Consider the following 14,149-nt stretch of genomic DNA (forward strand, 5'->3'; position numbering starts at 1 on the left):
AATCAAGTCGCTCCAAACTTGCCACCATACATTAAAGGTCAAACACACCCTGCCGCGTCACCATACTAACTGGCAATCCAAACGCGCCTTACCACAACAACATATTGATCGGCATGCCAACATGCCACTCTTGCCACAGTAGCATGCCACTTTAGCCTTGGCCACGCCGCCAAGCCCTAATTCTTACCACGACGCCAAAACCTAGCCTTGGCCACGCCGCCAAGCCCTAATTCTTACCACGGCGTCAAATCCTAGGCTTGGCCACGCCGCCAAGCCCTAATTCATACCACGACGCCAAATCCTAGCCTTGGCCACGCCGCCAAGCCCTAATTCTTACCACGACGCCAAAACCTAGCCTTGGCCACGCCGCCAAGCCCTAATTCTTACCACGGCGCCAAAACCTAGCCTTGGCCACGCCGCCAAGCCCTAATTCTTACCACGGCGCCAAATCCTATCCTTGGCCACGCCACGCCCTAATTCTTACCACGACGCCAAATCCTAGCCTTGGCCACGCCGCCAAGCCCTAATTTTGGCCACAGAGCCAAACCTTAGCTTTGGTCATGCTACAACGCCACTGGCATGCCGCCATGCCACGGCTACTAGCATGCCACTATGCCATGGCTCCACCAGGCGCTGCTATGCCAATAGCGCCATTTCGCTATACAACAAGATGTGGCCATAATCAACGACTACCCTTCCTCATGAGATATAATCTCGGCCATTCAAGTTCCACTAGTGGAAAATAGCAGTTTCACGACCGTCAGGGAAAGTCATAGATCCGAATTAAGTGACTTTCTTAAACAGTCGCGGAAATGGTCGTTGTTTGAGCGTCTTTTTTATCTTTGACGTGGCACTACGGGTCGTAGTACAACCTATATCAATGACCGATTTTAACGGTTAAGCTAGTAGGACTGATCCTCCTCAGTCGTAGATATACATTTTAATATAAAAAAAAATAATAGATTCAGATTGGTTGACTTGCCTGGACTGAATCTGTTTGAGCTGAAACAAGTCTGACTGAGACTAAAATGAAATTCAAATTACAATGAAATGAAACCTGGATTCATAAATTTAAATGACAATTATTTAGGAACCAGTATTCATTGTACAATTCATACATGTTCAAATTGCAAAATTTCAATGAAATGAAACCTGCACTTAGCTTCAAAATCAGAAAAAAAAAACAAAAAAAAAATCCTGAATTTGCACCAATACAAGTCTTAGCTGATAGGTTCACATGTTTCTTAAAGACAAGTGCAAGTCTGAATACCCTAGTTTACAATGAGCTGCTGAATCAACTTTCTTCGTTGGAGCCACCTCACAATATCAAAGAAATGTGTTTGTTTCTTTGTTGTGAACCCATCTTTGTCAAGTACAACACAGCCCTGAGCACGGCGCAGGATTCCAACAAGACTTATCTGCAATATTTGAGATGAAATTAATCACAATGGTGAACTGAGACAGAGTTAACATAAGACAAAATTGAGATGTTAAGGAAATAGTATTACCTCCCTGCTTGTCCCGAAGGTAGTAATCTACCGCCATCAGCTACAAAACCTTTGAACCTAATTGAAAACTTTCTCCTTCACAGACCGACAAAAAAATAACAGAAACACAAGAAAGGCGATGCATCAATATCATCAAGCTCTACTTATAAATAGATAGGTATTATAAAGATACAACACCTTATGATGTTAGATCAAAGTATGAGATGCCGGCCAAGGGTATCTAACAAGAAAATGTAAGCGAGGAATGCTGGATCTATGAACCCAGTAGACAAGTACCAAATAATCATAGTAAATTCTCAAACTTAGTAACAAATTCTTCACCAACTGAAGATGACAATATCTCATGGGATAGTTATTCATACCCCTCCAGTGCTAGTAGCTTTTGTTGGAGTAATAAGAACATTAGTTTTCCTCAGCACATCTATTGCTTGGGGACTACAAGTTATAGTTCACCTGCGAACCAAATCATAATTCACAATTATAAAAGATATGAGTACCAGTTGTGTGTCTTAAGCAAACAAAACCCACCAAAATTAAAATAAAAGTAAAGTAAACATCCCATGAAAAGCTAATAATGATATGCTCTTGTCTGCCTAAAACAGAAAGATAGGAGTAAAAGTGGCCACTCATTAATTTAAGCTCACCTCTTCTCCCATATGAAGTAACAAACAGATACTGTAGTAATAAAGTCTAAAGGTCATTTTCTATTTGGATAGAAATGTCCTTAACAGTACAGATCTGCTCCTTTCCCATGACAGATGTAACCGACAACACAAGGTCTTTTCCCTCTGCAACACTGAAACAATATAATCTGAAGGTCATTCGAATCTGTTTGAATCTAAAAATTTTACTACAGCAAAGACTATCTACATTCTGTATGTGACCTGTTTGAAGCTTGTATCTCTCTCACTATATTGGATATTAAACCAACTTCAGAAGGAGGGGGTTAGCTTTCTAATAAGCGAAAGGAAGGGGTTTGTCATTCATGGTAATATGCCAGAAGAAAAATTATAACAATCATCATTATAAACCACAAGCCTTGAAGTACAAAAACCAAAATCGTCAATCATCATTTACATGCATAGCCAGATACAAACAGTTAAATCCAAGCTTATGAGTTTTCTAGCAAGTGATATCCCAACTGCTCACCTTCCCTTGAGGTTTAATCCTTAGCGGAATCATTGAAGAATCTTATCTTCTGCAAGCACGTCCTGGTCACAGATGTTTCGAACAATTTGAGGGAATAACTTCATCAGCTAGGTGTCCTCATAACATTGGATTAGACTTTGTAGATTAATTCAAGTTCCATCTTTCAGTGCAAAAGGCATTCAGATGCTTTTCCCAAGTTTTCACCTGTAATGAGAAAATGAAACATATTCCAGCCTATTAAAACCGGCATGGCAAAACAGGAAATATAAATTATTTAACAAGGAAAAATCCAAAGACCGTCTTATGAAAACAAATATCAACATACAAAGAATTCTGTGTGAAAACAGCAGACATAAAACTGCATGCGAGCTTCATTTTAGTATCACCATCCTGAGCTGTAACATTTGATTATGCAAGAATACTTATATCACCACTTACAATCAAAGGAGAACATCTAATGCATGAGCTCTAGAATAAAGATCTTTAGAGGCCAACTCAGAAATCGTTCCCAGAGCATGCCTCACGTCAACTGGATCAGCAAATGATACACTACAGTGACAAGTGAGTATTTCTCTAGTGACAAGCATGTCAGCCCATCTATTAACTAATCTTACCCAACCTTGGAACAAATTATTTATTTTCTCCCAGCAGTTGCAGAACATGCAAAATGAACAGACACAAACCGTTCAAATATTGGAACTAGACTTTATAACTTGTAATTTCTTAGAACATAGGAGGTTCAGCTACAAACACCTGTAATTTGATAAAGCAAACTACCACACAAGGAATAAATGAAATTATACTACAGAGCTTGAAACATAATTGAATCCTCTCTTTCACACCATTAAGACGAAAATGAGATGGCAACGTACCAAGAAGTTGGCAAAATGATCAGAAGCTAAGCACGTAGCAGAATTAACTTGAACATCAAAGACCCCTGCCGGATGAGATAATGAATCGTTTGGATCCACCACACCCAAAACAAGCGTTTCGTTCCATTTGTTGTTAGTTGTATGACACCAACTTGGCTCAGGTGCTCTTCCATCAGCGAATAGAAAATACTGTAAGGGGCCACCTGTGCAGGAAAGATCAATAAATTTTCTGATCATTTTCTAGAATGAGTAGGATGAAAAGGGATCCATAATGTCCATCAGCAACATTTCTGTATACTAAAAAGAGAATATGGAATCATAAGAAGGTTTAGAACAAGTTATTCAAGTTCGGCCAACTTGGGATATCACACTTGTGCTCTCAGAAGTACCCATTGGAATGTTATTCCCTTTAGGTATAATGGTACATGAACACCAAATAACAATCTAATAAAATAGTGATTGTTCCTTGGTGGATTGGATTACTATATAACAAACAGAAGCTCATGTTGCTTTTGGTGTTACAGTTGCTTAATATGATCTAAGTCCTCATATGGCCAAGTATGTTACTTCACGTTACCTATATATCCACCTATTCAATGAATTGAAATCTCTAGAACATTTCACCACTAGTTTTTTTTCTGTAAGTACTTATGTGATAGGAGTGTTGAGATTACCTAGTCGCTGGACTTGGAAAGCGCCCTCATATCGTAATTTGTATGTGCATATGACACCAACTTAAACCACACAACACTAGCAAAAATCATTAGTGTTACACCAGATACAGCAGTTGAATCAATCCTGCACAAAAGCTGAATAACTCAAACCGGGGTCTCTAACATACAACAGTAAAACCATCACATTAATATAACAAAAAAATGTATCCGGAAAATGTAAGGATTAAGTCGAAATGCATTAAGTTCACTCAATTGAGAATCATACAAACTGGGTACATATTGAATCTATGGTAATAACTACATTAAGGAAATTACAAACTGCAGGATATGAGAGTAACTGAGCAAGCTTCTAAATTAGCAATAACCATTCATTCCTCTTTTTTTTCCTTTGTTCGAATCTTGAAAGCTAATATTTGCATTATATTAAGTGATTAGTTCAGGAGAGATCCTAAGATTCCGAACAGTTACCCAGTTTTCGATCTCATTCAAAAATGGGTCCCTGTGACATATGGTGTGGGCATTAGCAACTAAAGTAAAGACCAAAAATCGAAGTCACGTATGCTGAAAAAATGGAAGGGTATTCACCTACATGTCAAACTGGCAAGTCCAGTACAAGAACTAAAATTTCCCAAGGGAGCTTAAAAGCACATCTTGTGAATGTATATAGTCATGGATAACTATGCTGATGGCTAAAGGGCATAAAATGCAAAATGAAATAACCTTGTTATTACTTACTGGTTCCGAAACGAGCTTATTTTGAGCTATCTTTTCAACCTTATAAGAAGCAACGCAAACAAAGGCAGGCTGAGATTGAATTCAGATAAACATGGTTCAATAATATTCATGTCAGGAAGTTCCAAAGATGTAGTTACTTCAAAGTAAGCATGGATAGAGAGTAGATGCATACCAACACATGAAAAGTGGTCAGTCTCTTAGTGATGTAAAGCTGAACCAAAATCCAGATCCAATTAGTAAGCCATATTGCAATAATAAGCATAACAAAAACTCAAACAACTAAACAGTCGTATACCACAAGAGGGTTGGATTTAAAACTGAGGAATATATTAGTAAGCCTTCTGTAATAGCGGGCTCCAATTCAACTGCGTAGCATACTAAGGAAAAATATACAAACCTTCATTAAATTTTCAGTAATAAGACTTATTTTGACTGCGACCAGTACACCAATACAGAGATTGAACAAACCAGCATGACTCTGCAATCAAAATAAGAAGTTCAACTAACAAAATCAAATAACCAGACTTCATTACTGGTTCATAATAAGTTACCCCACTTTTCCACATCAATATCTTCAGACAATTATCACAACAACATTTCCTAGCTAAAGCAAGATTTTGAGATTGATTACTAGCACTCATTCAACATTTCCAACATTTCATCTTAGCAATTCTTTATAATAACTTCCTACGAAACATCACCTTAATTAAGCTTACTATTTCAAACATAACTACCAAGTTTTAGACTTGCTTGTAACAATCCTTTGCAATAAGAGAAATTAGCAAAGTACTAACAAGAATTTTCAAAGGTACTCCCACTAAAAGTACCCCAATAATCCGAAAGAGAAGTTCAATACAGTGTTATCTCCTAAAATTGATGTATCAATCCATGAATACTAGTCTCAACCTGATCAAATTTGACAGTTCTTACGAACAAACACAACATGGGCATCTTAATTTTGCAAGAAAACATTAATTTTGCAGAACTTTCCACTTTCATTTCAGATAAATCACAAATTTTTAGCTAACTAATTACAAAATTCATAATTTGAGTAGACGAAATCAGAATGAATGAAAATCACCTGTCTGAAGATGGCATCAGAACTAAGATGACTTTCCTTAACTCTTCTATGAGCCGGAGCTGATGCCCTGTACATACAGACAACCAAAATAAACACAATCTAATCAACTAACAACAACAATTAATACAAACCAATAAGTTTCAATCTTTATGATTCTCTTATCGTAAAATCAATAAAACCCTAGATTTAAATGAAAAGGGCGTTCACCTTGTAAGAAACAACTTCAACATCAAACCCAAATCTGCAAACAACAAAACCCCCAATTATTCGTGATGTTTAAATGAAGTCTGGGGTTAAAAAATTCATAAAAGATTTAAGAAGAAATGATACGAAGAATTACCAACAATTCTTAATTGAAGAATAACATCCAACCGAAACATCTCCACTGATTTCTATTACTCTTCACAAATGATTTCTGTTACTAAGGAATAATAGTCTGACAAGTATGAAACTGGAAAAATTAGGTTCATACCTTTTGATCTTCGATGGAGAGTTAGGGTTTTCTGATTGTGATGATAAAAAAGAACGTTTTTTTTTTTTGACGGAGATAACGGGTTTTCTGATTATGAAGAAAAGGGGTTTTGGGTTTCCTGGGAAGAAGTTTTTTTGTTTCAAACAGATTTAGATTGTAGCAGCAGAATAAAGAGATAAGGCAGGTCGATTAGTTTTGGTAAATAAGGAGTAATAGAGAGATGAAGAAGGTTCACAGAACAAAATAATTTCTCTTTCTTGTTCCGAGAGAGAAGAGAGAAATAATAGAGATGAAGAATAAGGAGAGTGGTGGGGGTGACTGCCTAGAAAATTGAATCATGGGAAGTACTAGGTGCATTCGCCACAGAATCGGTCGGCGAATTAGGATAAAATAATACTCCCTCCGTCCCATTCCTAAGTGACCTATTTGAAATTTGCACAATTTTTAAGGCAAGCAAGGAAAATAGTATTTTTAATCATTTTTTACAATTATACCCTTATGAATAATAACTAGTGAAATTTAAAAATGGTTTATCTCTCAAAATACTCCACGGATGTTCGTAAATTTCATACAATTGAAAAGCATTTTAAAACACCTACGTAACGAATATAAACATGCCTATCAAATTATACATATTTCATATATTATTTATAATTAACTAAAAGGATAATTCCGGAATATCTCATTGTTTAGTGATATAGGTCACTTATCATTGGGACAAAATCTAAAATCAAATAGGTCACTTAGGAGTGGGACGGAGGGAGTAATAAAAAAAAATCATTCTACGACCAGTATAGGTGATCGGTGATGTGTTCCGTGTTTTTCTTAAATCCTAGACCGTCTTGACCGGTCCAAGGTCCGTTGACCGTCAACGAGGGTCACGGTTGTGGGTTGAAAATACCCCATTTTCCACTAGTGTTCGCCACCAAACTGACGGACTTGTGGAAAGTTTTAGGCGGTTAACCAAGGCAAGCCTAATAGCATCACATGTTATTTTCCTATAGAAAAGTCTCTTGACTTTGACTTGCCACACATAGCAACCTGCTACAGTTTTCCACGAAAACACTCGAGACATCAAACATGTCACAAACTGGAGGATACTCATCAAGGTATTGGTCTGGCGATTTACAGTGTGTAGCGTTCAATGCGCCCGTTACAAGAAAGTGTCATGAAGTAGGACAATTAGTGGTGGTGAAAAGTAACGGTGTAAACAATTCATTATCTTCATCATGGAAGCGTAATGACTAACGGTTACACGAATTCACTTCCCTCATCATGGAAGCATAACGTCTGACGGTTACACGTTACTCTATTCTTCCACCACTCAATCGTTTCCACTTCCTACGAGACCAGGGTACGTTTCAATATGACTTGTATAAATAGGCTTCACCTATTTTCACCAGAAAACAAGTTTTTGGTCGGCAACAACACAGTATCTAGAAATCACCTGGTAGCTTTCCATTCTGCTAGCCAGTTCTACTTTCAGATACGAGTCATAAATAACCACACCTTCAGAATCAACTATTCTGGTCTCAACACTCTCTTCGCTTCCAACCCCAAGACCAACCTTTCTCCTTCACTTTGTGACCGAAGCAAGCCTGGAACGACCATTTCTTGGTTTAGGCCAGGATTGTACAGATTGATCTCTCGAATCAAAAGTACTCCCGTGCAGTGCATTGTTTAGGGTTTAGATTCGTTTCTCATCCACACACCCGAAATTACCAAAATCAGCAGAAACAGTTTTCACCCACAAACACTTAGTCAACAAGAAGGACGGAGGGTGGAGGTTCTGCGTCGACTACCGCAATCTCAATGCAATCACAATCAAAGATAAGTACCCTATACCAGTTATTGATGAACTGCTTGCTGAGTTAGCTGGTGCTACTATATTCACAAAACTGGATCTTGTTGCTGGGTATCACCAGATTAGGGTTTACTTAGATGACATAGCTAAAATTGCTTTTCGTACCCATCACGGTCACTTTGAATTTCGAGTGATGCCCTTTTGGCTCACTGATGCCCCTGTCATCTTTCAGTCGTTAATGAATGACATTTTTCAACCATATGTCCAAAATTTTATCTTAGTGTTTTTCAATGATATACTCATATATAGTAAGGACATGGCTATTGTCAACATTTGCATATTGTCCTTTCTATACTGCACAAGCATTCCATGTTTGTTAAACGAAGTAAATGCTCTTTCGGACAACCAAAAATAGAGTATCTAGGTCACGTAATAAGCAGAGATGGTGTAGCAGCTGACCCTGCTAAAATTGAATGTATGGTGAACTGGCCGAGACCAACTATTCTTAAGGGTTTACGTGGATTTCTGGGGTTGACAGGGTATTACCGCAAATTCTTCAAAGGTTATGGGCTGATTTGTCAGCCGCTTACGGAACTGCTTAAAAAAAATAATTTTGTTTGGAATGGTGCTGCAGAATCGGCCTTTGAGCGACTCAAAAAAGTGGTTATTTCTACTCCAGTTCTTATCTTGCCAGATTTCAATAAAAGAGTTTGAGTTAGAAACTGATGCTAGTGATGTGGGAGTTGGAGCAGTATTAATGCAGAGTGGCAGACCTATTTCCTTCTTCATCAAAGGTTTGGGCATCAGGTATCAAGCTTTATCCACTTACGAAAAAGAATTATGAGCCATTGTACTAGCTGTCACAAAGTGGAGGTCATATTCATTGGGGTCTCATTTTAAGATTTTTGTGGATCACCAAAGCCTCAGGTTCTTAATGGAGAAGCAATTGCACACTGTCCTTCAATAAAAGTGGCTCACTAAACTCTTGGGGTATGATTACACCTTGTATTACAAGAAGGGCTCAGAGAATCGTGTTGCAGATGCTTTATCTCGTGTAAGTTGTTCTTCATTATCCGCAGCCCATCCAAAATGGCTTGAAGAAGTTATAGCTAGCTATGAAGCTGACCTCATGGCATTATATTGGTTTCCTAAACTTACTGTCTCCCCCATGAATGCTAAAGGATATACTTACACTAACAGCGTTCTTAAGTTGCAGGGTAGGATTTACATTGGTGCAGCTGGTAATGTTCGACAAAAAAATTTGGCAGTTGTTCACTCTTCAGCCATCGGAGGCCACTCTGGGATGCAAGCCAGCTACCAAAGAGGCAAGATGTATTTTCATTGTCCTAGCTTGAAGAGAGACTTAATGCAATTTGTCCAGACCTGCGATATATGCCAACAACATAAGGTGGAACATAAGCTACCTGCAGGGCTCCTACAGCCTCTACCTATCCCTGACCAAGCCTGGAAACACCTTGGCATGGATTTCATCTCTGAGTTGCCGAAATCCGAGGGCCGAGACGTAATTATGGTAATTGTTGATCGATTCACTAAGTATTCTCATTTTATCGCATTGAGTCACCCTTACACAACACAAACAGTGGAAAAACTCTTCATCAACACCATCCTCAAGTTGCATGGTATTCCTGCAACCCTTGTTTCAGATAGAGATGTTGTGTTTCTCAGTGGATTTTGGCAAGCATTATTCCAGGCAGTGGGTACCTCTCTCCATCTGAGCACTGCGTATCATCCGCAGACGAACGGCCAAACGGAACGCGTCAATGCTTGCTTGGAATCTTATTTACGTTGCACGTGTAGCTACAGACTAGTTAAGTGGGTTTCATGGTTGTCGCTTGCTGAGTGGTGGTTTAACACATCATACCATACTAGCTTGAAACTCACACCCTTTCAGGCTCTTTATGGATATTCCCCACCGCAGTTTGGACTACATCATGTTAGAGCATTGCTCGGTCGAACTCGCATGCGTTGCTATCTCAAGAATGTTTGTCAAGTTTAGTTGTCAAAACTATATGTCTTGATTTCTAGACTACTTACAACTAAATCTCGGTTTAGGACAGTTTAGTGTAGTTGAGATCCAGACTCCATGGCGATCATCTTACGAAGATGAAGAACTACTCAAGGAACCAGTGGAGCTTCATCCGACTAAAAGGTATGTGGAGACTTGAACTTATCTATCACTCAAAAGACTATTCTATCTCCTACTCTTGAGACAAATTCATATAAGTATAATAGTTTTCATACATACACATTTGCTATTTCGAGCCGAGTTTACTCGCCTATCTTTTTCTCGAAATATGTGTTGGTAAGCTTTCGCTTAATCACTTTTCATCTTAACCCGTGACGAAAGTCATGATGACGTTTCAATCTTGAAAATAGCTTTGATGACGATAGTTGTGAATAACGACTGTTATAACATTATAGAAGAATGTTTCAATGATTGAAATGTAGAGTTGAGATTACGTAACCAACCATGGATATAAGCATATATAATGTGCTCGCACATTAATGTATAAATCCATGTGCCCTAAACCAAGTGTGTGCATATGTGTGCATACGGTATTGGTAAAGGAGACAGGTCGGGTACGCGTACCCGTACTTGTACTAGCGGAAGTTTTCGAACCGAAAATTTCTGCCGAGTTTGTAAGTTTGCAAACTGTTAAACCAGTCACCTTAGGTACATATACCCGTACGCGTACCCATGGAAGTTTTCGACCAAAAATTTCTGCTAAGTTTCTAAACTCAAATCTGGTAGCTATGGTACACGTACTCGTACGCGTACCCAAGCTGGTTATATTTCTCAAATCAGAAGATCATGAACTTAAACAATAAATCAATAAGGAATGCAATCTTTGCAAACCGTGGATATATTGTTCATGAATTGATTCAAGTTAATCAAACCGATTTTGTTTCAATTGTGTCTATTCATAAAGACCTCAGCAATTGAATAACTCTTCAACTAGTTCTTATGAGTCATTTGAACTAGTTATGTGAAGAAGATGAATATGGTTAATATGGAAGTGCTCATATGGCTAACCATTGGTTAACTATTTGTGAACCAACTAAGTGTACACGTTTAGGTACGGTTACTCAAACCTAAATGAAATACATTTCATTTGTGTGTGACAAGCTAAGTTTCGATCTAACGGTTGAAATATATTAGCTTGGTTAAATCAGTTTTTTAATCTAACGGTGAATATTGAATGCTTTGTTACCAAGGTAACTTGGATTTCAAACCCTGATTTGAAAACTATATAAAGGAGACATCTAGCAACTAGAAAAACTAATCCCCACACCTCTTGTGTGATACTAGTTGGTTTTGCTAGAGTCAATTCTCTTTTAACCTTAGGTTTCTTCTCGACTGAAAGACTTCATTGGGATTGTGAAACCAAACGAAACTACTTCTCTTATAGTTGAGCGATCTGATCTTACCATTTTTTATCGTACGAGTTCAATAGAATAATTGACTTGAGATTATATCTCCGATAGGGAAAGATAAAAATAAATCACAAACATCTTCGTCTCATCGTTTCTGATTCCACAATATCTAGTTTCGCTATCGTACGATTTAGATTATTGTGAGGTGATTGGTAATTCTAGGTTGTTATTCGGGAATATAAGTCCGGGTTATGAATTGGTTTCTGTTTACCTTAATTTTATCAACAGACATAACAAAACTCTTAGGTTTATCTGTGAGAGACAGATTTATCTATCATCGTAAACTTTTCTGTGTGATACATATTTGTTTATTAAAGTCTTCGACTTTGGGTCGTAGCAACTCTTGGTTGTGGGTGAGATCAGCTAAGGGAACTAAGTGTGTAGTATCCTGCTAGGATCAGAGACGTAAGGAGCGCAACTGTACCTTGAATCAGTGTGATATTGATTAGGTTTGAACTACAGTCCAGACCGAAGTTAGTTTGTAGTAGGCTAGTGTCTGTAGCGGCTTAATACAGTGTGGTGTTCAATCTGGACTAGGTCCCGGGGTTTTTCTGCATTTGCGGTTTCCTCGTTAACAAAATTTCTGGTGTCTGTGTTATTTCTATTTCGCATTATATTTGTTATATAATTGAAATATCACAGATTGTGCATTAAGATCAATCAATTAGAATATCTAACCTTTGGTTGTTGATTTAAGTTGATTGACACTTGGATATTGGTCTTTGGTAGCATCCAAGTTTATCTCTCTAGTATTTGATAAAGACTCGCAGATTTCCATTTGCTTGAGTATAGATCAAATCGAGAGATTGAGATATTAACTCTTTGATATACTTTCATCTAGATTGAGTCTGATTGTCTAGTTGATTCTCTAGAAAGTATATTGGAGTTAGTCCATACAGATTGCTAATCGAAATTTGGGTGAGGTTGTTAGCCCCTCGCTTTTTCACATCACACTGGGGGCATCAACAATCCATTAGTTGAAGATTATCTGCATCAGCGAGGGGTCATGACAAAAGTATTACGCCAGAACCTAATGATTTCTCAACATCGTATCAAACAACAAGCTGACAAAGGCAGGGTTGAGAGGTCATTTGCAGTTGGCGATTGGGTATATTTGCGTCTTCAGCCATATAGACAAACTTATGTCCAGCTACGCAGGAATCTCAAACTTGCAGCAAAGTTTTTCGGACCTTACAAAGTCTTGGAAAGGATTGGAGTTGTTGCTTATCGATTACAATTACCAGCTTCTTCTCGCATCCACCCTGTCTTCCATGTACCGCAATTAAAGAAGAAGCCTGGCCAAGGACTACTACCACAGACATTACTTCCCAACATGGACAAGGAAGGTTTGTTTAAAGTCAAGCATGTTAATGTTTTGAACTCTCGGGTTATTCTCAAAGGCCGCCAACATATTCCACAAGTGCAGATAAAATGGTCTCATACAGCTGATGGTGATGCTTCTTGGGAAGACACTACTTTCATCAAGTCCTTCTTCCCTAAATTCATCCTTGAGGACAAGGATGAGCTATAGGGGACGGCATTTGTCATGTCCCTCTCTTACTATATTTAGACTACCTTAATGGGGGTACCCTTAGTCTTTATGTGAGTGTATTTAGTTCTAGTCTTTCCCAAACGTGTGTCTAACTCATGTGTCGAGAACACACTTCTTTTTAGTCTTTCTCTGTAACCCTAAACGAGTTAGTGAAGATTTTTTTTAGATTTTATCTCTGCGCCTCTCTGAGATTTATTTCTCAATCTCTACAGTGTAGACCCCGTAGGATTGAACCCTAATTTAGCCTATTATAGTGTAGATCACTACAGCTGTGAAAAAGAATCAGAAGAAGTTTGTCAAAACAACTGTCTTTGTTCCTCCCAAAGATGTCGAAGTCATCAACTTGGATTTCCTTCTTAAAAAAGATGGTCATGATACTGATGAGGATAGTAGACTAGGTAAGAGGCACAAAATTGCTGAGACCTCCACTCAAAGCACCTCATTGGATACCACTTCAATCGGCCAGACTACTCACAGGGTCACTTCAAGAGATAATCAAACAACTAGCATAAACAAGGGAAATCAGGTATCATTTCTTCTTTTTATTTTAAACTTTTAATTTCCTTTAATTTTGGTTTCATTCAAGCATTTATTATTTCTAGGGTTTACATTTCAAGTGCTGCATTCATTATCTATATCACTTTTTTCATAGTCTTTTTAGTTTCATTAAATACTTTCAGGTTGTTAATCATTTAATAGTACATTTTCCATGCATATACAATTTTAGTTTTTACGTTAAAAAATTGAGATTAGGTTTAATTTTTGTTTTATTGATCAATATCCTCACCATGAAAGTTATTTCTTGAAATGTCCAAGGACTTAACATCCCAGCTACCAGAGATCATC

The 14,149-nt window shown here is 37.9% G+C and overlaps 1 protein-coding gene across 8 annotated transcripts; it reads right to left on the bottom strand.

The window, feature by feature from the left end:
- Nucleotides 1–1,040: 1,040 nt before the first annotated feature.
- LOC113298206 (diacylglycerol O-acyltransferase 1-2-like) lies at nucleotides 1,041–6,833 on the bottom strand. Of its 8 annotated transcripts, XR_003334078.1 has the most exons (12): nucleotides 6,492–6,833; nucleotides 6,360–6,419; nucleotides 6,227–6,260; nucleotides 6,020–6,086; nucleotides 5,111–5,416; nucleotides 4,204–4,327; nucleotides 3,530–3,732; nucleotides 2,658–2,861; nucleotides 2,153–2,304; nucleotides 1,871–1,961; nucleotides 1,509–1,583; nucleotides 1,041–1,418 (listed from the first exon to the last, which is right to left on the bottom strand). XR_003334078.1 is itself a non-coding variant. In XM_026546897.1 (8 exons), the coding sequence occupies exons 1-7, from the start codon at nucleotides 6,397–6,399 to the stop codon at nucleotides 4,322–4,324; spliced, it is 306 nt and encodes a 101-aa protein (XP_026402682.1). In that variant the 5' UTR covers nucleotides 6,400–6,833; the 3' UTR covers nucleotides 3,673–3,718; nucleotides 4,204–4,321. The 8 variants fall into 8 exon arrangements, 2 of the variants coding, with proteins under 2 accessions (XP_026402682.1, XP_026402681.1); XR_003334074.1 differs by having other exon boundaries at nucleotides 1,509–1,961; XR_003334077.1 differs by lacking the exon at nucleotides 2,153–2,304 and having other exon boundaries at nucleotides 1,509–1,961.
- Between the last annotated feature and the right edge of the window lie 7,316 nt (nucleotides 6,834–14,149).

This window comes from Papaver somniferum, chromosome 7 (genome assembly GCF_003573695.1).
Source record: "Papaver somniferum cultivar HN1 chromosome 7, ASM357369v1, whole genome shotgun sequence".
NCBI classification, from domain to species: domain Eukaryota; kingdom Viridiplantae; phylum Streptophyta; class Magnoliopsida; order Ranunculales; family Papaveraceae; genus Papaver; species Papaver somniferum.

Bases quoted from the DNA above. Each gene is read 5' to 3' on its own strand.
- LOC113298206 (XM_026546896.1), bottom strand. From the start codon at position 6,399: ATGTTTCGGTTGGATGTTATTCTTCAATTAAGAATTGTTG. The intron at 6,261-6,359 runs GTAATTCTTCGT...TGTTGTTTGCAG, and splicing joins TCTTCAATTAAGAATTGTTG to ATTTGGGTTTGATGTTGAAG. The intron at 5,150-5,335 runs GTTTGTATATTT...ATTTTGGTTCAG, and splicing joins TTACTGAAAATTTAATGAAG to CTTTACATCACTAAGAGACT.